The sequence below is a fragment of the Epargyreus clarus genome, unplaced genomic scaffold, assembly GCF_041222505.1.
Source record: "Epargyreus clarus isolate Ecla_fem2 unplaced genomic scaffold, WU_Ecla_fem_2.2 ptg000003l, whole genome shotgun sequence".
NCBI classification, from domain to species: Eukaryota; Metazoa; Arthropoda; class Insecta; order Lepidoptera; family Hesperiidae; genus Epargyreus; species Epargyreus clarus.
In genome coordinates, this window is record NW_027332211.1 from 10103011 (window position 1) to 10126162 (window position 23152).

Below are 23152 nucleotides of genomic sequence, written 5' to 3' on the forward strand. Positions count from 1 at the left end.
AGACTATCGTAATAATGTCTTAAGCCTATGAGTTAATAATGTTTTCGATTATTAAAAACGCGTTTAACTCTTAGACTGTAAGCTGAATTGGTAAAAGATTTATCTCGTTTCTAAATGTATTATATATCAAATTTCCCAATGACATACTTAGATTTAAAATAATTTTGGGTATTCATGGTTATTGCAGTGGAATATGAGGGATATTATATAAAATTCATGTTATGTGATCTGTGCACCATAGTTATATTTAGTGATTAAGTTTGCCATGCAAAAAAGTATACAATTATCTATGCATTTTTCAAAAATGCTACCTCCTAACTAGTCAAAATTATTATATTAAAGTAGAAAGAAAATGTAATTTGTCAACCCTAATAAACACTGATTTTTTTCCTACGTTAAACCATGATAAATATTAATAGTTTATGTTTCGCAAAGTGCTAAGAGTACATTGGAATCCCCATTTTAAAAATAAACACTATCTTAATACAGGATAAGTAATCCTCATTCTCATGAAAAGCACAGCACTATCCTTTATTATTTTTCAAAAATAATTACATTTTATCTATTTACATCACCTAATTATAATCTTATTTTTCAGATTAATTAATTATGTTTTGATTTTTCATATTTTTACTAAATGCATTTATTATTTGCATTATTGTGTGGCGTGATTAATATAGTTACTCACTGTTTGGTGTGGATTCACCTTAAATAGATTTCTAGAATAGATATGATATATTGGACTTTATATACTTTGTATTTAACTATTATTAATACTTATTCTTATATAAATCTATTGATATTATTCAAATTAACTCCACTATAATTGGAGATGTTATTTAGACATTTATAAGTAACCACGATCTGTTCCTTTCTTAGATTTTATCACACTTGTGGTTGTATAGATTGTAACTAGATTTTTACCTTTTAGACTTCCCTCCTGATCAGCTCACTAGGGAGACCCTATTATATTATTGTAACTGCATAATTATGTAGGGTGAAGTCTGCCCGACTCTGTAGTGTAGTGTGTTTACTACAATTTTGAACGGCAACATTGTTCAGGGCATCTTGTTACCTTACCTTTTGAGGAGGTCGCAGTCAAGCAAAGAGTGAAGAGAGCATAATTTTTGTGCTCATTTAAGATCTATTACCTAAGAGTTGTTTATCCTGGTGCTATTTTCTTAATCTATGTTGCACAACTTTGTCCTTAATAAAGCATATTATATATGTAATTGAAAAACATAACACCAGCAACTCTGGTTTATTGAGGATTAGAAAAAACTACAAAGGACATGTTTGTATGAAATAAATTATATCGCTATATTCTTGCAACTTTGTAAAATTGTAATTATTTACTATACAGAACTAGCACAAATTCTACTATTACTACAAAATAAAATTTAAGCTCACAGTTTTCATTAATTCACTAGTGATCTGTCCATGTACTGGTGTTTTTTTCCATAAAGAATAATAACTACTACCTGTCACTGTGATGCAATGTGCACAAAGGTACTTCACATCAAATATTTGCTGTAGACATTATCTAATGTTCATTGCATTTGAAAAACATAGTTTTTTATTATATTTTCGAGATTTACACTATGCAGAAAACTGCAGATTTTCATGTACTCAAAATATTAAATAAACCTTGTGTGAATTTACATGTTTTGACAAATATGCTTAAGGATTGTTCCTGTGTTATGTTAACATGTGTATATGCCAATATAAATAAAATGGGATTTAATCATTATTTTAAAGCTTTTTATTGCTACCAATACAACATATGAAATTAAGACAAGCTTTATATTATTTGTAGTCATAAAAATTAATCAATTAAGTATGTCAGCTACAATTATAAATATAGAAATTAAGATGGTTTATGAAATGCTGTTTTCTGAGTGCAAACTGAGACTTCAGCCTGGTGTAAGGTAAGATCAGCAAAACTGTCCTCCTGTTGTGAGACTAAAGGTTTTCTGGCAATCTCCCTGTGATTATGCTTCAACACAACTGGTTTCCGTAAGGACGATGTAAACTTCTGCACCCACTGACTTTGGGGCAATTTTTCCTTATTCACATTTATCTGAAATAAAATAAAAATGAGTCTGGGTGGCAAAATCATTATTGGTGGCAATTAAAGTTTTACAGATTCCTAGACAAAATATTTCATGCCATAATGTATAGAGAAAGTAAATCAGACATTAAATTTGTACAACAGCTAGTGTAAAGCAAGGGTTGGATGGTAATTTAAAAATTAATGTTTTATAATCTTTTGGTATTTAATCAAGAGGAATTATATTACTACAAGTGGATTGTATAAAGACAATCAATGTAATCACATCACAAATAATACTGACCACAGTTGTTTTCTTTGCACTTCTATATGCAAGTGGAGGTAACACTACATTTTCTTTATTACTTATTTTACTTTCTGGTACATGTTTCATCAGTTTTGGAATTGATGTACTAGGCAAAGGCTTCTTGGGGTGGACATCCTTTACTAATGGAACTTGTGGACTATTTTTTATGTAAGTGGCAATAGGACTAGCAATGTGGTCATATCCTTTTGTTCTACTTGGTGTTCTCTTTAATGGGGTTTCTTTCTTAATTGATAAAGGTATTTTGGGTGTCTTAAATATATTTGTAGCTAATTTCTTATTTGATATTGGTGTGTTCATAAAACTACCAGATTCAAGTTTAATATTTTTAGATCTGGTTGGGTTCTGTTTCAATCCTGGTTCATCCTTAACTAGTGTTTTAGGTTGTTGGATAGAAACTGTTGGGGTTTTTTCCTCCTTTTGTAATCTTCCATTCTGTTCCCCATCGAAAGAAGCACTTCGAGACAAAATTTCATCTTCCGGTCCTTTTATATCACAACTTAAATATTTGATTGCATTAACACATTCCTTAATTTCATTACTAATATTGGGCTTTTTGTCCTTAACATGGGGTGATCCATGGTTTAATATAAAGTCCACAACATCTAAAGTGTTATCTAGATTAATTTTACTTTTACTAGGAGACATGCATTCAGTTACAGCCTTTTCCATTTCAAGGAAGCTATCTTCACTTTTAAAGTCTGGACTGTCACAAGCCACTTGCCGTTTAACTACAGGCCTATTAAAAACTGGATCTGATGTGGATTTCAGTTCATCCCCAACCACCTCATCTGAATCTCTTTGATATTGCATGTTAGGTTCAGAATTAGTTTCTATTATTTTAAAATCATTTGCAAATCTGAAAGTAAAAGTCTCATTATTCCATCTAAATTTATGCATTATAAAGTTATATATGTACAATTAATAAATAATAATAAAAGGCATTACAAAGTTATAGACATACAATTAATAAATAATAATAAGATATATAAAAATAACAAAAATTTGTAACTAGCATTCAATGGAACCTCATTACTTTGTCATTTTATCATGAGTATTAAGAAGTACTCATTTGCTTTAATAATATAATTTGCGAAAATTTCGTTTAAGAGAGCTTCTTTGGGAGACAGTGAGGGCAAAGCGCATGCTCAGTATGCACATCCTAAAGCTTAGAACTTACAGAGTGTTTTTCAGCCACCTGCGCGGGCGGACTCGAGACCACAACACGAGTAGAATATGAAAATGTAGGTAAAAGGTCGTTACCATTTTCACTACGCGAATTATTACTGAGGTGCAACGTAAGACAACGTAAGCCATTGCCTGTTTTCGCTACAACGGTGGACAACATATAAATACCTCTCTTTCTCGTCCGCTTGTGGAGGCATCTGAATACCGCTACAAAAGTTCACTCCCTCAAAATATTAAGAAATACCTTTAATACTCACGCTAAGTTCTTTTGATGAATATCCATTAAAATGTGCTTTCGAACTTCTTTGAGAGATAACCTGCCAAAAAATACTTCGTCATCACTAAAGTCGGCATTTTCGTTTAAATCCATTCCGGTTTTCAATGTATTATCAATATAAACAAATTTTAAAGAAGTTATAACGGTTCGTTATCTATTTCGTAGTTTCTTGAATTTATAGAATTCAAATTTGACAATAGTTGACAATGACAATTGACAGATAACATTTTTAAATCTGTATGCCAATGTCGAAAAACTTTTTTGTGCGTGTGACAGCGGCGCTACTAGCGATCATAATGTTGCTAGGTTGTTAAAAGTACCTAAGAAATAAAAAAATATAACAATGTAGAAAATTTTAACGACTTGTAAGAAAATTAAAAATAATAAGATCCTATTTGACGTAATTTTATTAAAATTTGTTGAGGAATTTGAATAATAGCTCACGAACCTGACAATAAATGAACATAGACAATAGAACATAAATGTTTCCGAAAACCACCACACGCACAGATAAGTTTATCGGATTTTAAGACATCAATTTCGTCTCGAAGGTGCACTGTTTGTGTAGGTAGTTTTTAAAGGGGTCTCTATATATTTCACTATAGAGCCAGTTAGGACACACCCACCCTAATAGATTCCGTAGAAGCGGTCTTTTCTCTGCTTGGATAAATTAAGGGAGTTATCTGTATGAGGGAAGTCAGTACACCGAGTTGTCACGGACATGCATATAATGCAGTTTCGTTATAGGAGCATTTCATCAATCTCAGGGAACTTGCTCATAATTATGCAGTGACATAATCTCACCTTATTGGCTGGGTAGATAGTAGCACTGATCTATACGCACGTTTACGCATCGTTATGATAGCAGGACACTGAAATCAACCTAAGACAACGATATATTATCAGATTTAGGTCAACTCCACATGCTCATATTTTATACTTATACATGAAGATGAAAAATGAAAAAGTAATACTGTGTCCGTACTTAAAACAATTTATTTACATACATTACGATAAAAATATTGGGTCAAGAGCTCTCATATTCAATTTATTCTTCATCGTATTAAATATATTCCTCTTCTCTTATTTAAGTTTTTTTAATAATTCCATTGCCTCTTTATTAGCTTGATGATCATTATTTGATTTAGCTGGATAACTGGCAGCAAGTTTCAGATAATACTTGGCTTGATCTTCTTTTTTCAATTTCAGGTAGCAAATACCAATTCGCAGCAAATTTATGCTGTAAAAACGTGGTTGCGCAGTTTCGGCTCTTAAAAAATATTCAAGCGCGTCTTCGTACGTTGAATGTGGTAGTGGCGCAAAAAGAGCTTCCACTGTTTTTCTTTGGAGCCATGAAATTTCTGTGACTTGATAGCACCATTCACCTAGCATATGTAAAGTTGTAGCGTCGTCCGGATTTAAAGTTACTGCAAGCTGTAAAATTAAAGTCAAAATTAACTAAAATATTATTTGATCATATTAAATAATATTAAAATAATTTTAGCTTATGCTATTTTACCTTACATTAAAAACAATTAAATACAAATAAACAAAAGTGACGATCGTATGTCGCGGATGTATTATTTATTTACATAACAATAAAATAAAACCCATTTTTGGTACACACACATATTCATAGTTATAAGACAGTTTGTTGAGACGCTCTTAAACAAAACTACGAAGAAAATATATGCATAAAATGCAGAAATATTATGCAAAATATACTCTTTAGAGATAGTACTTACAGAAAGTTCTTAAATATATCTAAATAAAGATAAACTTACATCCATATGTTTTCGTACATTTCCTAATTGTTCAATTTTTTCCGTCATACCAGCGTTAGTACTTTTGGCGTCTAGTATTATTGCGTACCATTTCTGAACAGCGTGGTTATTCCAGTTTGAATCTAACTCGCTAGCTATTATCTGATAAGCTCTCGAAATAAGCTTCTTCTTATAGCTAGCTTCATACTTCTGATCTTTCGACATGTTATATAATACACGACAAATACGCCATTTTATTTCTACATCATGTTCCTCCTGCTGACAAAAGCTTAGATATTAAACGTAATACCGTGTAGGTGTATACAATAGTAACATGACATAATTATCATCTTGGATTAAGTATATACTTTTTTATAATATAGGAGTGGCAAACGAGCATGCAGTCCGCCTGATGGTAAGTGGCTAACACTGCTGTTATTAGGCAGAAATAGGTGTGGTGCCGCCGGAGTCGAACCACAGAGGGTTCTAACACCATCTCTATAAAACCATGAATCTTTGAAACTACTGAAAAAGTTGTGACAATACTTCAATGCAAAAATAAAAACTTATAGAACACAAGCTAAGAACTATTAGTATAATAAAGTATCTAAAGTAATTAGTATAGTAAATATTACTAAGCATTATTTGAAGCACAAGCAAGAAGGAAAAAACATGGTTTTCGATATATAGCGGGTAAGCCGTCAAAATCAGTATTTATTAATTGTAGTCATTTATATGCAGCTGATACTTACCTTACAGGATATGAGTAGATTATAACACTCTTCATAGCGACCATTTTCGAATATTTTATCTGCATTATCTAGAATAGTTGTTTTCAGCGTGATTTTATTCTCAGTGTTAATTTTGGAGGGCCAGATAAACGCTAGTCCTGTATATATTTGACATAATACAAAAGTAGATCTGTAAACTGCCACCTGTAATAATAATGACGTAGTTTTATCTCCAAGATACGAAAACATTTTAAATATACGGTGAATTGGATGTTATTGAATAGCTGATAACAGTTTGCTCAATTTTATTATGCCGTAAAGATTAACACACTTTTCTGTGCAAATTGTAATGCTTCGGATGTCATATATTCCTAAGCAACGAAACATTTCAACGAATAGATATATTATTTATCTGTTGACAGTTAATAAAAAACATAGCTTTAATTGTAATAAATAGTCTGGAATAGCAAGGCTTGACTTCCTTCAAGATATTTATAGTCCAACTAAATTAACTATGTAATATGTATGACAGTTTTCGAAAAGAACTTTATTGTCTATGGTCACTTGTCGACGACTTTGAGACAGGTTTTTCAATTTTCCCAGATAAATAACAGCGTTAATTTTTTCCACTTCTTAGGTAGTTTTGATTTTAAAAACCTAGCAACATTATGATCGCCAGTGGCGCCTTTACCGCACACAAAGATAAGTTTGTCGGACTGTAATAATATATCGGTGCAATCCAAAGTAATCCAAAAAAATTCCAACAACTGTCAAAAATACTTATGAAATATTGAGAAACACTCATGAAACACTATAAATATATTTACCTGCTACCTATCTATTATTAATTTTACGTATCGTCGTGTATCTGTAGAATATTATCTTTCAGCAAAAATATAACCACATAAAATATCGGATCTGAAGCTAATTAATGCACAATATTAAAATATAGTCTGATAAAAAATTTCAAATGTTCAAGAAAAGAAAAGACACTTGCCTGTTGTTTATTTACTTGAGTATAATATATCTTAAAGAGCCTTATCTTCTTTGTTAGTGGAAAAAATAATAATCTCCATGAAAAGAGATTCATGTCAATAAGGTAAAATTATTTTTATGTATACACTTTTCGAAATAATTAAGTAATTTTGGAATAATAATATTAAACAAACATGACATATTATATGTAAGCAAAGTGACACAATACAATACTGTTTACTGTATTCTGGTTGCGTTCAGATCAGATTGCTTAATTTTGTTAATGTATCAGTACCAACTTAAAATGAACGTTTTTTTTGGGAGTTTATTTATTTTCAACGTTTAAGTAGTGTAGCCCAAAGTAAATCATCCTTTAATGTTATTCTACCTTAGGTATATTATTTTTTTATACCTGGTCGTTTTCTATTTGCTCTATATAACAAGTCGATTTTCGGTTAATCACTATAAAGTAAGTAATAAATCATTGTAATCAACTATTACAATATTCTTTTCCTGTAAGAATAACAGGATTGCTTAGAATGGATTAAAAAATAATAAGAAAAACTCAAGAACACGAGTCTTACTCTGCGGTCAATATAAATTGATTTCACAAGTTCACAATAATAAATAGCAATCTGTGTACTATAATTTTATCATCGTTTAATAAACTATAGTAAGTTTTTTTAATTGCCAGTGTACAGTATTGCCAGATATTATTTTTTGAACGTACGCTGGCAAGAATTTACAAAAATCAATTCCTTCCCGGTCAAAGGGCGGGTGTCGCTGTTGACAGTTTGGTGTAGTGAGTGAAGTGCTATGAAAACTGGTGATAACGACATGTTTTTGCTTTAAATCTATGTTTATTAACTATTCCAATATGCAAAGATCAGGTAACGTATTTTATAATACTTGAATGATTTCTTTATTTGTAATTCGCCGTGAATTGTGCTTCGCGCCAATAATTCTTTTTACATGCTAATTTCAAATTAGATTTTTTCGTTAAATGTGTATTTAAAATTGTTAACTTTCAATAATCGTTATGTATTTCGTCATTATTAGGTATCTGATAAAATTTTATACACCATTATAGAGATTCCAGTATGTGTTACCGTAACATGTATCGTATTTTTAATATATGTAATACGGCATGTAAGATACGCGTAGTAGTAATACTATGTAGTACGAATTTGTTTACATTTTATTAAACATATTATTATGTATTGATATTGAATGCTATACAGCAATAAATTAAACAGACAATGCATAATGTAATAATGGTAATCAGACGTTAATTATAATAGAATAAAGAAAGTGCTTAAATAAAACATTATTCCCTTCTATTGTTGTATAAAATGTGCATTTGAAAGTTCCATTGCTTCATTAGTTATAGAAACCAGGTTATACGTTATTATATACATGAAGGCAAAATCATAATTTAATATAATCAGGACTTATATAATATAATAAAAAATGTATAACTATGTAGGGCTCATTGTGATATTAGTTGATTTTTAATGACAATATTGTTGCTATTACACTTCAAATCAAATTTGTAGTATTTTTATAGAACTCCAGTTTACTCATGTTTAACTGAAATAGATTTATTTACTGTTTAAGGAAAATTCTCTGTCTATTTGTAACATTCAATACAACTATATACAGTCTAGGATAGATATGTGCATTGATGTCATTACCCACAGCATGACATATAAACAACAGTTATATATTATGTTCTTTCTAAAACATTTATTTATTTACTCATTTCTTACATCTAACATTACAGTTGCCTAATGCATTAGTGTACTTCACGTAATACCTTAATCACTTACAATTCTCCGATATGATTATTTATTATTAAATTAAAAATAATTACAAATTAAATAATATCACAAGTTGTATACTAAAATATGAAAGGGAAAGAGAACTGACAAATTTCCGTGTGACAAATTAAAAAAAGACATGTGTACTTCCACACGAATATGTACATACGTACATATTCATGTGGTAGAATAAAGTTATAGGTACTTCTATGGTATAGTTATTAAAAAAAGAAGAGGACTTACAGTGTTTTAGGATTTACATATTTCAATTTAGGTATTGTTACAATAATTTAATTTACAATACTGTTTATCGTTTACAATAGGTGTTACATTTAATACATCTCATTAGAGATCATCTATATTTTACATCTCTATATTTATTTATACATCTCATCAATTAAGTCAGTTCTCAGGCTTTTTAAACGCAGAATCTGTCTATTTATATGAAAAAAAAAGATGAAACTTAAATTGCAACACAACACAAAAATTAAAATGACTTCATAGAGATTTTTTACATCTTTTTAAATATTGAAATGTGTGGCTACTAACATAATTTTTTAAGAAATACTCAGAGCTTATTGAAATTTATGTTACCAAGTAGTGAAAAGAAAAATTTGCATTGCAGAATAACTTCATCCTGTGTTATTCCACATTCCACGGAACACCATGCACGCTGCATCTGTTAAATTTTTAAAAAATCACTATGATTTTCTAAATCCTGTCCTAAAACTTTTTTAAAGTTATTTAATACAAATTACAATAAAGACAATCATATAACAAATGTGGTGATAACATGAATACAATTTATAAGGACCTTAGTATTAGTACCTAGCGAATAAGACAAAGGTTTGATTTTAAGTAGGGATAAAAATAGGAGTTTGCTAACCACCTGCTTACTTAAGTCCAATAAGTATTAAAAATATTAAATTTTAACTAGAACACAACAGATTTTTATCTGTGTTTTAAGAAATATTGGTTTTATCATCACATTCAAATGAAGAAAAGGCCTACCACCTCCTTATAAAATATTTATAATTCAGACAGTTGCTTTTTTCATTTCTAAACATTTTTTAGATGTTTTTCTTAAGATAAACATTTAGCAAGTTCTTTCTATTGTATAAAATTAAATTACTTTATGTTTTACATCTCAGAAACGTGTTAATAATCTTTGTGATTCTGTGATGTGTTCCTTTTTTTTTATGTCATCTTATAATACTGTTTGGGGCTCACTGCATCATGTTGTTCCAATGTGGAGTCATGAAAAAAAGGTACTTATGGGTTATTGGAAACCCTATGTTGAATATTTTAAAATCTCACGAAGTCTCCAAAAAGATTTAATGACTGTTATTTAAATAAATATCTAGACCGGTGATGTAACGTGCCTGATGAACTTTCGCAAAGAGCAAAAAAATGTTACTATAAACATTCATTCATCCAGAAAGCGTCCCGCGTGATTAAGAAAGCTGTGTGCTTTCTACAGTGTTTTTGTAAAGTTTTAATATTTCTAACATCAATTTATGTTATAGAAGTTCACACGATCAATAATTCAAAAATCAAAACCGAAAAATGTCTGTTAAGTTTTTAGTAAATTCTTTTTAACACCTTTTTAACGTCAATAACCTACTTCCTTAAGGATTTCTTTAATAAAGAGGAAGCGGCGGAAGAAATTCTTTATGTAATTTGTATTCCCAATTATTTATGTTTTTCTGAGTGCAAATTTAGTGGAGGAGTTTTACTTTTGCCTGCACTGTCGATGTTTCCTAAAACGCTCCTAATCTAACGATCGAAATGTTTTAGATAAGCAGCTAGGCTTGAGCCACATTACCTAACCCAAAAAAAATATATTTTTTATGTATAGTAAAAAGCATGCTTAAAAACGGCCTGAACGTCTCTAGTGTTGACACTCCTTGATTCTTACATAAGAATACTTGACCGGAGCGCGAGCGGGCGTACGGAGGTAGATTCAGTGATACTTACACAGCTTGGACAGAACTTGAGTGAATGTAGTCTATTTATTATTTCGTGGTGTGTGTGCGTGGATGTATTGTTCTGTGTGCACGGAGCATGTCAGCGGCAGGAGCTGGCCCTCGGCGCGGAACCTGACCGCCGTGACGTCGCCCGGCGTCCTGCCGCTGTAATCGACACCCTTTAACAGTTATTGTATACTCTAGCTCAGTACTGGTACAATATCGGTGACATACGTTTACCGACCTTGTTTCCTTTAGTTAGTCTTTCGTTTTATCGGGAAATGTAGAAAATATTGTGTAAATCGACTTAAAGCAATTTGAGATTCTCAATTCGTAGCATATTATTAATATCGTATTTATACTTGTTATATAATAGTCGTAAAGGTGGTAGAACTCTTTTGGATCGGTGATATTAAAGCTAAACCTATCTCTGCCTTTAGCAATAGAGTCGTCCTGCTGGGTTCTGGTTTCATGTCTGTGGCAGACTAACGAGGCGTTCCAATTTAGCTCGTGTACTAACTAAGCAATATGATTAAGTACAATTTATTTTATTTTGAGTCAGTCTGGAGCAACTAAAATTCTCTTTCTAAAATACATTATTCTATATTGAATCCGCCAAAAAAATTTTAGCCGTATATTTAAAATTGGGTTAAATATTTTGATGTGTAAGCTAGCACACAATCACAAGCAGGGACCTGGATTATTTATTTTGTAGATTAAATTTATAGTACGATTTTGCCCCATGAAATTAATAATAACAAATGTACAAACAATTATGTATACTCATCATTCGTAATCACTAATGTTTATGTTAATAAATTATTCAGTTCGATAAACCTATATCTATAAGATAATCTAAAAGCGCTTATTTGGTCAACTCTTAACCCATCTAGGTTTTTGTCGGATTAAACTAGGCCACTAGGTTGTTGAGTATCATCAAGTCTAACGCTCCAAGGAAAAGAAGTTTATTGCAAAGTAAAACTGTCACTGCTTGTCTTGCGGTAAGTTGTTAAATAAGTGTCTCTAATGTTTAAAAAGTGAATGTGATGTGTAGTCTCATTCTTCATAATTTTTACTCTTAATTAATGTGAGATTCATTTTATGTTCAGTTCTCTCATGACCACAAATTTTATTTTAATTGCATGTAAGTGTAATAGAAGACGTGAGTAATTTAATTATGCACACATTTTGCAGTAGTGCATTTCGCTAAAAAGCAGCATCCTTGCGTAATAACTGCTCTACTCTGGTTGAGAATATTTACAAAGTTAACAAAAGAATGCCGTTGAATCGACTTAAAATGCATCCGTTTTATTAATCAAACATCTGCTGTGTGTCACCCTAGATTTTTCATTTCTTAATGCTTCGAGCCGCAATGAGAAATGCACAAAGGCAAAGCACCGTACTATAACGCTTGTGTACATAAACAAACCACGACAAGATTGCGGGGTTGCTTGTGGCGCTTTGTCCGGAATTCCCAACAATTTCTTATCGGGAAATGCGTCGACTAGCAATGCAACATTTTTATTTTTTCAGGAAACGCTTTACAATTTGTCATTTTAATAATGTATAATGGATTTCAGTCTTTTTAAAATTATGCATTATTCCTCAGATGATGCATAATCGCTCACTCTACATGATTTTGCGGTTGTAAACGATGTAAATACTACTGTGTCGCGTTTATATCAATGCAAATGTGGCGCCGTAACTTGACATTGATGCAGCATTGCGTGATTCGATTAAATATGCAAATTGTATCTTATAAGGAAAGACTATGGGAGAGCATCGTAGCGGCGCGGGCATCGGCGACGGCCACCCTTCACGTTTCGGAATTCGTCGAGTTGCGAATTCTCTACGTGTATCGAAATAAGTTTTAATGCAATGCATGCACTGCGGCGCGGACCGCCAGCGCCAGCGCCTTCACGCTCAGTTCCCGCGGACGAGCGCGCATGCCGTTTGCTCTCCGTCATCGCCGTACGCCGCACATTCATCTCGCACACGTAAACATCTAGTTAATCGTTTGTCGCGTCCTAGCCCAATATACTTGCTTTAACAGACTTTGTCGTGTCCGTCAATATTTGCTCGTAATTGGGTCATCGAATTGTTTGTTAATTGATAGTTACTTAACCGACGAGCGAGGACCGACTGGATGGTGCCATTTGTGTGGTTTATTTGATGTTCGGCGATATGGAATATGGTAATTCCTTAAAATAAAGTGTGATTAAAAAAGTGATAAATATTTTCAACGATGGAATCTATCGATACATCTTATTTATCATGTAAGATATAATTTTATTATTTACCATTTAGGTACCATGTTTTTATGGGTTTATTAAATGTTGGTTCGTTTAAACGCAATAATAATCTTGCATTGATTTATGTTTCATCAATTAGGTATAAATTACTTAATCACATTTGATTAATGACAGCGAGCGCATTTAAGATAAATACTACGGTCACTGTTGCGGACGGCGAATAAATTTAAGAATAGTTGATATATTGTAATTCATATTATTGTTTTTTAGTACGTAAGATTGTTGATTTTATAAGAATATTTAATGTGTATGAAAAATAATGTACAACTATGTTTAAAATAAGGTATTTAATGTAAATAAATAAAGAGAAATAAAAATAAAGTAAAGATAGAAAGAGAGGGACACGAGTGAGCGAGATGCATGATAGAAAGAGAGGGCTATAGGAAGTGAGCGAGACGGGAGTAAAAGCGACTGCTGCGTTAGCCCCCCGTCGGTTGTAACACTCACTTTGCCACTTAAGGTGGCTAGAAATAGGGTCCGGCACGCTCCGGAAAAAAGAAGAATATTGTGAATAAATGGTCAAGAAAAGAAAATACAGGAAGAAAAATTCAATTGGAGTTTTTATTGCAAACCCGTACTCAACATTGGTCCTTCGATCGGCGGATACAGAAAAAAGAAGCAACCAGCGCGTCTACAATGAACACACGAAGCAAGAAGACCCACTCCGAGTCCGGCATCGGCGAATCGGAGCACCCTCCGCCAGGTGGGCGGGGGCTGTTCCACCGTATATATGAAGAATCGCCGAGATCGCCATCGACCGCAGTCCTCACCGGGACGCCCGCCGGAACATCCGTCGGGAGGATCCCACCAGGAAGGGTCCTCGAGCGCTCACCTGTACGCAGCACCGCACACCCCGAGCACCCCACGTCGCAAGAGATACCGTCGCGCTCCAAGTCGCCTATATGCCGGCCCACGTCTCCGGCATATAGCGCGGCGCCCAGTATACGTTCGCATCGTTCGTCGGTCAGCGTCGCGGCACGAGTTAGGCTAGTCGAATACGAAGCGGAAAAGGAGCTAGCTGAATTAGAAGAGAGAAGAATACAACTTAAGAAGACGCTAGTAAAGAAGCGGCTAGAAGCGGAAATCTCTGCGATCGAAGCGGAAGAGGGGGGGGAAACTATCTGCGACCAAGAAAGAATACACGACTGGGTGAACAAGAGCCACGAACACGCCGGAGCGCAAGTACACAGGGAACAGGAGGTCCTACCTCCCCCGTTAGAAGTACGGGGGGAGGAACGGCCTCGGCAGAGGGGAAGGGGCATCGAACAATTAGCAAACGCCTTAGAGAAGATGATGCACGTACGACCCCCGCCGCGGCAAACGTCGGAGCTCCCAGCATTCTCCGGGTCCGTCATGGAGTGGCTACCCTTCAAAGCAGCAGTAGAAGATTCGACGCGTCTCTACAAATTCAGCGCCACAGAAAATTTATTGCGGCTTCGAAACAGTCTCCGTGGGGAAGCGAGAGAGACAGTGCTCTCTCAACTGTACACGGCGACTCACCCGGACAGCATAATGAAGACGCTAGAAATGAAATACGGTCGACCTGAATATATCTTCGATAAAGCAATGGAAGAACTGAAGAGACTCCCCAAGGTCGGCAACTCCAGCAGCGAATTGAATGAATTGGCCATCAAGTTACAGAACGTCGTCTACACTATGAAGAGTGTGGACCACCGTGGTTATCTACGAAATCCATTACTGATAAGGGATGTAATGGAGAAGCTAAGCCCTCACCTGGTGAGCAAATGGGCGGAATACGCGGCGATCAACGAAGGGAAGATTGCATACAGCGACGAAATCACAATACTCTCGGAGTTCCTGATGGGTGAAGCAGACAGGGTACTACGCTACACGCACACGGCGAGGAACAGCGCTCCGGGGCTTCTCACAGGGGAGAGGCCAGTAAGGAGGACAGCACCTCGGGAGAAGGTCTATTCTACGAGTGAATCGACGCGTGAAGAGCGAGCACCTAGCTGTCTACGATGCCAGTCTACAAGCCATCACACTCCGAAGTGCCCTCAGCTGAAGGAACTCACCATCAACGACAGGTGGAATTGGGCGAAGGAACAGCGGTTATGCTTCAAATGCATGACACGAAGACACAGTAGAACCACATGCAGAGCGAAGCCGTGCGGAGTCGACGGGTGTAGCATGCAGCATCACGCCATCCTACACAAGACTGCAGAGCCCGCCAGGAGGGTGGAGACTTCTGAGTGCACAGATCAGGGTGCACCCGCAGCGGTCATGAGCGTCACATCAAAGGTGGCACCAAGAGCGGTGCTATTGAAGACATGTGAAGTAAAACTCAGCGGTCCACGGGGGGAGATAAGGACGCACGCCCTCCTGGACGAGGGGTCTACAGTAACCCTTATAGATGAAGAATTGGCAAGTCACCTCACCAGCGGCGGACCGAACCAACCTCTAAACATAAGAGGTATCAATGAACAAAGAAGAATCGACAGCAAGGCGGTCAAGATTCAAATCAAAGGTCTACACGAACATGAAGCATACTCCGTGACAGCCCGCACGGTGAAGGGACTTCAATTGCATCATCAGCGCGTACCTCAGAACCTGGAGCGGTATGCACACCTGCGAGTCGTAAGGGAGAAAATCAGCACGGGGGAAGCTCGACCTCGCATACTAATAGGCACCGACAATTGGCACTTAATAGTGTCCCGACAGCTGCGCGCCGGCAAGAAGAACGAACCTGCCGCATCAAGAACAAAGCTGGGATGGGTTCTACATGGGTCGGTACCTAGGAGGTTCGTCTACCAGGACCAGGCGGCCGTGCTTCACGTCTGCACGGGCGACATACAGTTACAGAAGCTCGTCGAGTCGCATTTCGACGTGGACTCGCTCGGCGTATCTACGAAAGAGAAGATTAACAAGTACGACAAGAGAGCCAGCGACATCTTCGAGGCGACCGCCAGACGGAAGGACGGACACTTCGAAGTGGGTCTACCTTGGAAAACTGACAACCCCACACTCCCCGACAGCTACGAGCAAGCATACAAGAGGTTACGCACATTGGAAAAGAAGATGGAAAATGAGCCCACATTCAAGAAGGAATACAGCGCTCAAGTGGCTAACCTGCTGAAGAAGGGTTACGCAGAAGCATGCGACGGCAACGAAGAAAGAAGTAACGTCAAGTGGTACTTACCTCACTTCGCGGTTGTCAACATTAACAAGCCAAACAAGATACGAATGGTATTCGACGCAGCGGCCAAGATTAACGGAGTCAGCTTGAACGACTACCTGCTGGAGGGGCCCGACCTGTTGGCGTCTCTGATTAAGATCCTGTTTGGTTTCCGCGAAAAGAAGATCGCGGTGACGGCGGACATAGAAGAAATGTTCCTCCGAGTGAAGATACGTAGCGAAGATCAACCAGCCCAGATGTTCCTGTGGCGGGACGAGTCCAGTAAAGCCCCGCGCAAGTACAAGATGACGTCAATGATATTTGGGGCCTCGAGTTCGCCGTACCTCGCTCACAGCGTGAGAAACAAGAATGCCGCCGATTACGAAGAGGGATACCCGGAAGCTGCGCGAGCCATAAGGGAACGCCATTACATGGACGACTATTTAGATAGCTTTCAGTCAGAAGAGGAAGCTATAAAGGTCATAAGGGACGTCATTCATGTACACGAACAGGCCAGCTTCAATCTGCGGGGATGGAACTCCAATAGCCCAGCTGTCCTCGCGAGTATTCCCGACACGAAGAAATCGAAGAATGTCAACGTGCAACTGACGACACACCAGTCGGAGAAGACCCTGGGACTAAGGTGGAACCCGAGCGAAGACACCATAGGCTTCAATACGGACATTAAGAGGGTCCCCACCGAAGTCAAGTGTCAACAGCGAGCACCGACCAAGCGTGAAGCACTGAGCGCCGTCATGTCAATCTACGATCCCCTGGGCCTCGTAAGCCAGTATACGATCACCGGGAAGATATTGCTACAGCAACTATGGGTCAAGAAGGTCGGCTGGGATGAAGAGCTACCTAGGGAGGAAGCCGAAGAGTTCCAGCAATGGGTCGCCGGACTACAAGACATCTCGAACTTGGCCTTACCACGTTGCTACAGCCGCGACATAACTCCGAGCTCAGAACTACAGCTGCACATATTCAACGACGCGAGTGAACAGGCCTACGCAACCACGGCGTATTGGAGGATCACCCATAAGGATGGCACCGTGGAAGTTGTACAAGTCATGGGCAAGGCTAAGGTGGCGCCGTTGAAATTACTCACGATTCCCAGGTTGGAGCTACAGGCAGCACTCATCGGGGCGCGTATGGCGAGCACCATCCTGAAGGAACACGAATGGAAACCAGGGCGAGTCTACTACTGGACGGACTCCAAGACGGTACTTCATTGGATAAGGAACGATAAGAAGAAGTACACACCGTTCGTGGCGCATCGACTGGCGGAGATAGGCGAGCTGTCCCAGGTGGAAGATTGGCGATGGGTGCCCACGGCCGACAACGTAGCCGACGACGCCACGCGAATCGAGACGAAGAGGATCACTGGCACCGACCGATGGTTCACCGGGCCGTCATTCCTGGGCTTACCAGAGGAGGAATGGCCTACCGAAGCTACAAGCAGTGACACTTCAGAAGAGGCGGCGTACACCATCACCACAGACGACATCACGGACCGCATGGGCTGCCTGCCGGACATAACGAGGTTCTCCGCCTACAGACGACTCATAAGGGCCACAGCGCTAGTTCAACTCTACGTACAGAAGCTAAGAACAAAGAACAGAAGCCTGCTGTTAGAAGTCTCCCACATACAAGACGCCGAGCTGCGGTGGATACGACAAGCACAACAGGACTCCTTCGGCGAAGATCTACGTAGACTGCGGGCTGGACAGCACTTACACCGGCATAGCAAACTAGCGAAGTTGGACCCCGTCATCGAAGAAGGAACACTGAAGGCCCGAGGCAGAATAGGAGCCTCTAAGACGTCGACGCACTCGAACCGACCTGTAATATTGGATGGTGGTCACCCCTTCACACGCCTACTAGTGATGGACTACCATCGAAACGCCGGACACGCTAACAACGAGAGGGTCGTAAACGAGCTGCGACAAAAATACGTTATATTTCGACTACGACCGACAGTAAGGAAAATGGCTAAGGAATGTCAATTTTGCAAAATAAGGAAAGCAACGCCGCAAACACCGCCACGAGGGGACTTACCAGAAGAGAGGACAAGTCCAGGGCATCGACCGTTCAACTACTGCGGCGTGGATTACTTCGGCCCCCTAACAGTCACTATTGGGCGCCGACATGAGAAGAGATGGTGCGCACTGTTTACCTGCTTAACTACACGAGCAGTGCATTTGGAATTGGTGTCATCGCTGTCGACCGACTCGGCAATTATGGCACTCCGAAGGATGGCCGCCAGAAGAGGATGGCCACAGGTGATCTTCTCAGACAACGCAACGAACTTCAGAGGTGCTGACGTCGAGCTAAGAAACGCGTACCGGGCATGGGGTCCGGAGCTACATAACTTCTGTCTACAGTATGGAACCAGCTGGCGTTTCATCCCACCGGGGGCTCCGCACATGGGCGGGGCATGGGAGCGGCTCGTGCGGTCAGTCAAGACCGCGCTGAGCACCACACTGAACGAGAAGTCACCCAAAGAAGAAGTCCTTCAAACGCTACTAGTGGAGGCCGAGTACTGTGTCAACGCTCGGCCACTCACGCACGTCTCCGTGGATCCCGCCGACTCAGAAGCATTAACCCCCAACCACTTCCTGATTGGGTCGTCGACCGGGCTGCCGCTGACGGGACCCTGCGAGGAAGCCGACCGCAGCGTGTGGAGAAAAGCACAGGCGCTGGCGGACCAGTTCTGGGGGCGGTGGGTCAAGGAGTACCTGCCGACGCTGATACCTCGAGGACAAGAGACAAGGGCATCACGACAACTACGGGTCGGCGACCTGGTCATCGTGGTCGACAACACGCTACCCCGCAACACATGGCCACGCGGCATCGTCGAGCGAGTGCACGAGGGACCCGACGGCATCGTTCGCTCAGCAGACGTGAGGACCAGGGGAGGAGTCTTCAGGAGGCCCGTGGTGAAGCTCGCCGTCCTCCAGATAGGGAGGGCTACGACGGAGCTGCGCCGGGGGGAGGATGTTGCGGACGGCGAATAAATTTAAGAATAGTTGATATATTGTAATTCATATTATTGTTTTTTAGTACGTAAGATTGTTGATTTTATAAGAATATTTAATGTGTATGAAAAATAATGTACAACTATGTTTAAAATAAGGTATTTAATGTAAATAAATAAAGAGAAATAAAAATAAAGTAAAGATAGAAAGAGAGGGACACGAGTGAGCGAGATGCATGATAGAAAGAGAGGGCTATAGGAAGTGAGCGAGACGGGAGTAAAAGCGACTGCTGCGTTAGCCCCCCGTCGGTTGTAACACTCACTTTGCCACTTAAGGTGGCTAGAAATAGGGTCCGGCACGCTCCGGAAAAAAGAAGAATATTGTGAATAAATGGTCAAGAAAAGAAAATACAGGAAGAAAAATTCAATTGGAGTTTTTATTGCAAACCCGTACTCAACAGTCACTATGCGCATTATTTACAAACAGTCGCAATATTTATAAAGTGAAAGAAATCTGTTGTTATTCATATTTAAGAGTTGATCCATTTGTGCAACATGATAAACATAGAGACAACAATATTCATTTAGAAACAATGGTGGCATACATTCTATTGATTCACACATCGTGCACGGACTTTTTAACGAAGAATACCTGTTAGCGTTTGCACCGTACCTTTTATAAGTTTATTCATTTTCAATGCATCAAGTACTGTTTCTGTTTGTTGAAAATAATTGTTTATTTATTTAGTGTTTTGATAATATTGTTTCTATAGTAGTTTTGTTAATGGATGTGATATATGTGAGCACAGAAAGCCTTGAGCACATAGGTACATGTTGTCTCCCATGCCTGGGTATGTTTTTATTTTCAAAAAATTACATAGCATTAGTGGATTATTAAACAGAATGATTATTAAAGGTGTGTGATAAACTTGAATAAACATAAAAAATAGGGATTGATGTGAATCACGTATGTAATATAGCTTTTTTTTTTGCAAAATAGATTTTTTTCGTTGTAGTATCCAATATTGGCACTTTTTGATAATCATTATATTAGTCTTTGTAATTATGTTTTTATTTGCTAATAAATATGTTTCTCTTGTTCCATGTACGAATATTTCATCGATTTGAATTTCCAGCGGTAAGTTTATAATTAAGTAATTTTAAATTAAATGTTTGTACCTTAAATAACTGTAAATGTCGACTTGAAAAAAGTAAGTAGTTCAGCCTAATAAATGTGATAGTATCCGCTGTATGCATAAATAAATACTTATCATTTGTGTATGCAATAAAGTCATATAGAATTGAAATTATTAGGTCGCCAGACCGTTTGTTCATTGCGCACGTACGATTGTTGCGTGCGTCGTTTGAATTACGAGTAGGAATTTGCGACCGCTATTTGGCCCTCGAGTATCGGCCACAGCAAACACCGTGGCACCAATTACGGTGTCCCTATGGTCAGCCGTCGATACGAGCTCGAGTGACACTTGCACACTCGACGTCGGCTGCAATGACGAATCCGTAAGCTATCCATGACGCGCCCTTGCTAATGTTCCAGTATGCGAAATTGAAATCGCGGTGTGGTCGTAACGACGTGAAGCTCTATTTAATTTTTAAATATTTTAAAAAGTATTTTAGTGTTAATCATTCGGATCGTAAGCGCGTCACGTATAGCCGGTGTAGCTGAACCCACCCTTAAATATTGCGTTAATTAGTTGTAGAAACGAAACTGTTGTTGACACATTAAGTTTTAAACGCCTGTACTCGAGTCAGTTTTAATCCAATCGAAACCACGTCATATAATTAGTGCTCATTTACATATGCATCTCGATGCTATAAATGACTAAGATTGTTGTTGTGCAAAACTCCATTAAACTCTTATCAGTGCTAGCTTTAAACCGGGCGTTGGTTGGCGTGAACGTTTTATTCACCGCCTTCATTTGGCTCCGCTCCGGATGTGATTTGTCGACGGAAAAATGTGCTATCGCTTTGGACGCCACATATTGTAATCGTAACAGTATGTTTCCTCCTGGTGCTGTTAGTGGTTGCTAGTTACGGACAATTATATTTGTAATTGTAATCCCAGTGGAAGAGTGCATTGTTAAAGTATTCCCAGTGGTCTAGTGGTCAGAATGACTTCTGTGTCAGATACCCCATTAAACAGAGCTCGCAACAGACCAGTATTGTCGCGTTACAGGCACGCAGCCGGCCCAGATCAGGTGAGTTATTTTATAGTAAATTAAAATGTTTTAAAGTGTCCACTCATCTATTTGCTTCTACAACAAGTATGAATGTTTAGCACCGGCTAAATCGCTGTTATCTAATCACTGTACCAATAATTGCTCATCCTTTATTTATTCAGCTGAGTGCTACAACGATGCGTAATTGTCAATTACCTGTTGGCACATTTATTTTAACTGATAAATGACCCGCCTGTAACAAACGATTTAAGTGGTGTTCGCAGGTCTATTTAGATCATACCAGTACAGACACCACAACGCAAACTGAATTGAATATTTTAAAATGTTGAATTGGTTTACATAGTCTTCCGATGTAACGCTAAAAGACTAAAGCCATATTTTATAGATTGGTTACTGATATTAATCGTGTAGCAGTTTTCACTGTAGTAAAATTGGTGTCAAATAGCAACGTAGAGCGAGCCCAAGGCCTGTTGTCTTTGAAGTAGCTTCAGACGTGGCGCGCGATATATCATACTCGTAGCATACTCATACACCTATTTTCCTCTGACCTCTATTTGTGTTTCGAAGAGATGCAATGAACAGTCACTTAAGTTCGGTTTTTGTTAAGTTGAGTAAAATTATTTTTTATAAACACTAAGCCTGGTGGTCGACAACAACAACAGCAAAAATTGTCGTTGATTGTTATTAGACCGAGCATTGAGTCTTTAGGTTTTGTCTTTATGGACATAAAATACGTACGTAATGCCGTGGTATTAAGTTGTAGAGCCTCATGTGAGTGTTTCTATCACATCCTTCAAACCAGAATGGTAGGGGTAGTCCTGCTTACTTTATTTCGTTTTAAAACTGTGGTTAACGTTCTTCGTCATACTACGTAAGAATTAACAAGGTACAAATATCAAAGATTAAGTTAACAAATGAGTGGACCTTATATATATTAACAGTCTTCCCAATGATCTCTGCTACGCGTAGGTAGGTACGATTTACTTTTCGCAATAGTTCGTAGTAAATGTAAAGCGTAGGCCTATCCATTCTTTAAGATGGGATTTATCACGTGTAGGATTTCGATTGATTTGACAGACAAAGAGAACATGGTATTACTTGCTTGTGGGATGTTGTTGTAATTTTGTGCGAATTATTACTGTCGATTTGCAAATGGATGTTCAGTGTGGGTTGTATTTTTAGACCGTAGGTTTTCAATCATCACATTGACGAGAGGATTATTGCAGTCGAGGGTTTGAGTTGAACGCTTAAGTTTAATTTAAGCCTTGGTGTTGTGGTTTATTGGGGTTTATTTTAGAAACATTGCCTGTCGGTACGCGGGCACGTGCCTTTTTGACCAAACAACGCGTTTACACTCCGGACGAATGTGCGTTCGTACTGATATAACACGTATGTACCTACGTACTCAGAATTTCTATTACGCTAATACCGTT

At 38.0% G+C, this 23152-nt stretch overlaps 4 protein-coding genes across 7 annotated transcripts in view; 2 read left to right on the forward strand and 2 right to left on the reverse strand.

The window, feature by feature from the left end:
- Window positions 1-1739: 1739 nt before the first annotated feature.
- On the reverse strand, window positions 1740-4062 carry LOC140753522 (uncharacterized). 2 transcript variants are annotated; one of them, XM_073088198.1, is made up of 3 exons: window positions 3821-4062; window positions 2355-3234; window positions 1740-2080 (listed from the first exon to the last, which is right to left on the reverse strand). In XM_073088198.1, exons 1-3 carry the CDS (start codon window positions 3931-3933, stop codon window positions 1868-1870), a joined length of 1206 nt encoding a protein of 401 aa, XP_072944299.1. In that variant the 5' UTR covers window positions 3934-4062; the 3' UTR covers window positions 1740-1867. The 2 variants fall into 2 exon arrangements, with proteins under 2 accessions (XP_072944299.1, XP_072944307.1); XM_073088206.1 differs by lacking the exon at window positions 3821-4062 and adding an exon at window positions 3556-3665.
- Window positions 4063-4813: 751 nt separating this feature from the next.
- LOC140753544 (regulator of microtubule dynamics protein 1) lies at window positions 4814-7554 on the reverse strand. Of its 2 annotated transcripts, none has more exons than XM_073088240.1 (4): window positions 7332-7554; window positions 6356-6538; window positions 5625-5879; window positions 4814-5274 (listed from the first exon to the last, which is right to left on the reverse strand). In XM_073088240.1, exons 1-4 carry the CDS (start codon window positions 7422-7424, stop codon window positions 4924-4926), a joined length of 882 nt encoding a protein of 293 aa, XP_072944341.1. In that variant the 5' UTR covers window positions 7425-7554; the 3' UTR covers window positions 4814-4923. The 2 variants fall into 2 exon arrangements, with proteins under 2 accessions (XP_072944341.1, XP_072944331.1); XM_073088230.1 differs by having other exon boundaries at window positions 5625-5882.
- A 503-nt stretch (window positions 7555-8057) lies between these two features.
- pnut (septin 7-like protein pnut) overlaps window positions 8058-23152 on the forward strand; it is a 62189-nt gene continuing 47094 nt past the window's right edge. The window contains exon 1 of one of the 2 annotated variants that reach the window (XM_073088275.1): window positions 8058-8199. Coding sequence is in view for 1 of the 2 variants with exons in the window: in XM_073088264.1 (XP_072944365.1) it covers window positions 21651-21737 (87 nt within the window). In the remaining variant the exon portion in view is untranslated. Of the gene's footprint in view, window positions 8200-21106; window positions 21738-23152 lie in introns of those variants that run through there. The other variant, XM_073088264.1, reaches the window with a different exon arrangement.
- On the forward strand, window positions 14045-19561 carry LOC140748207 (uncharacterized). Its single transcript, XM_073080968.1, has 4 exons — window positions 14045-14754; window positions 14854-15480; window positions 15718-15987; window positions 16405-19561. Exons 1-4 carry the CDS (start codon window positions 14045-14047, stop codon window positions 19559-19561), a joined length of 4764 nt encoding a protein of 1587 aa, XP_072937069.1.